The 1157-nt window shown below is 32.0% G+C and overlaps 1 protein-coding gene across 1 annotated transcript in view; it reads left to right on the top strand.

The window, feature by feature from the left end:
- Window positions 1–451: 451 nt before the first annotated feature.
- The window catches only part of LOC113787261 (transcription factor RF2a-like), a 6750-nt gene continuing 6044 nt past the window's right edge, over window positions 452–1157 (top strand). The window contains exons 1-2 of the mRNA XM_027336259.2: window positions 452–615; window positions 817–1106. Coding sequence (XP_027192060.1) covers window positions 850–1106 — 257 coding nt within the window. The 5' untranslated portion in view covers window positions 452–615; window positions 817–849. The remainder of the gene's footprint in view (window positions 616–816; window positions 1107–1157) is intronic.

Genomic DNA, 1157 nt, shown 5'->3' with positions numbered 1-1157 from the left:
TCCAATATCTGTGGGATAAGTATCATTGTCTATTCATTCTCACTATGATTAACAGTGCCGATAACGATAAAGATCGTACTGTTACAACATGACTCCTTAACTACCACATATGGCTAGCCATGTAAATAAAGTAGAATTTTCATGTCAGTCATATTGCGTTCACCATTCTATGTCAACTAATGTGACTCAAAAAAAAAAAAAAGTGCATGATTGACGCATGGAAGTCATGCAAGTGTCACACCATCTGGATATTTATCATAACTTAGTGCTAGTTTGTCAAATGGATTGGTATGATTCTTTTGAGGAGTACCATGTGAGTGATGAGTTAGCAAATACGAGATATGGACAAATATAACTAATTGAGTTAGTAAAATACTTCTATTCTTTCACGCGCATATTACTTCTATTCTTTCACGCGCCTTTTAGCAAAATGTTTAAAGAAAAATAATAATTACTAATAGATTTGTAATATATAAATTTGTATGAACGATAAAAGGAATAAGAGGATTCTAGATTCAGTGTATGAAGTCGTACTTATCTAATATTTTATCTTTCTCTCTCTTCCGGTCTCTCCTTCAATCAAACACACACAATCTATCACCATTTCTCATATAGGTAAATATTTACCATTTTGTGCGAATTTTTTTTCTTAATTCAATATTCGACATATATCAGATTTATGTGTGAATATATAACACTATAGACGATTCTAATTAAATATTTTATTTCTGATTGATTCAAAGTATATTGTCACTATCCTTCATCTAATTGTCCAATTTTAATTTTATCATTTGCTTATTATGATTATGTTCATAGGCAAAAACATACGATTGAGGTTGTTGGTTAAGAATGGATAACAAAAAGTCCAATGATTCTGTGCCTGGTTCTGCCTCAAATGTGAAATCAAAGCCGCCGTCATCCTTATCTCTATACCTAGCCACCAAATTTGGACGGAAACAAAGGCAGTCCATGAATGGGTCAGCAACCAAAAAAATTGATTCGTCAGTATCTACTGACGATATTATCTCCAACACTGATTCTAAGAAATCATTGTCTGATGTCAAGCTGAGAAAACTCGCCTTAATCGACCCCAAGTGTGCTAGAAGGTATTATTCATAAATTTTATATTATATATTTTTCTTTTTATAAACGTCTTT

This window comes from Cicer arietinum, chromosome 6 (genome assembly GCF_000331145.2).
Source record: "Cicer arietinum cultivar CDC Frontier isolate Library 1 chromosome 6, Cicar.CDCFrontier_v2.0, whole genome shotgun sequence".
NCBI classification, from domain to species: Eukaryota; Viridiplantae; Streptophyta; class Magnoliopsida; order Fabales; family Fabaceae; genus Cicer; species Cicer arietinum.
This window is presented reverse-complemented; position numbering and strand designations above follow the sequence as displayed.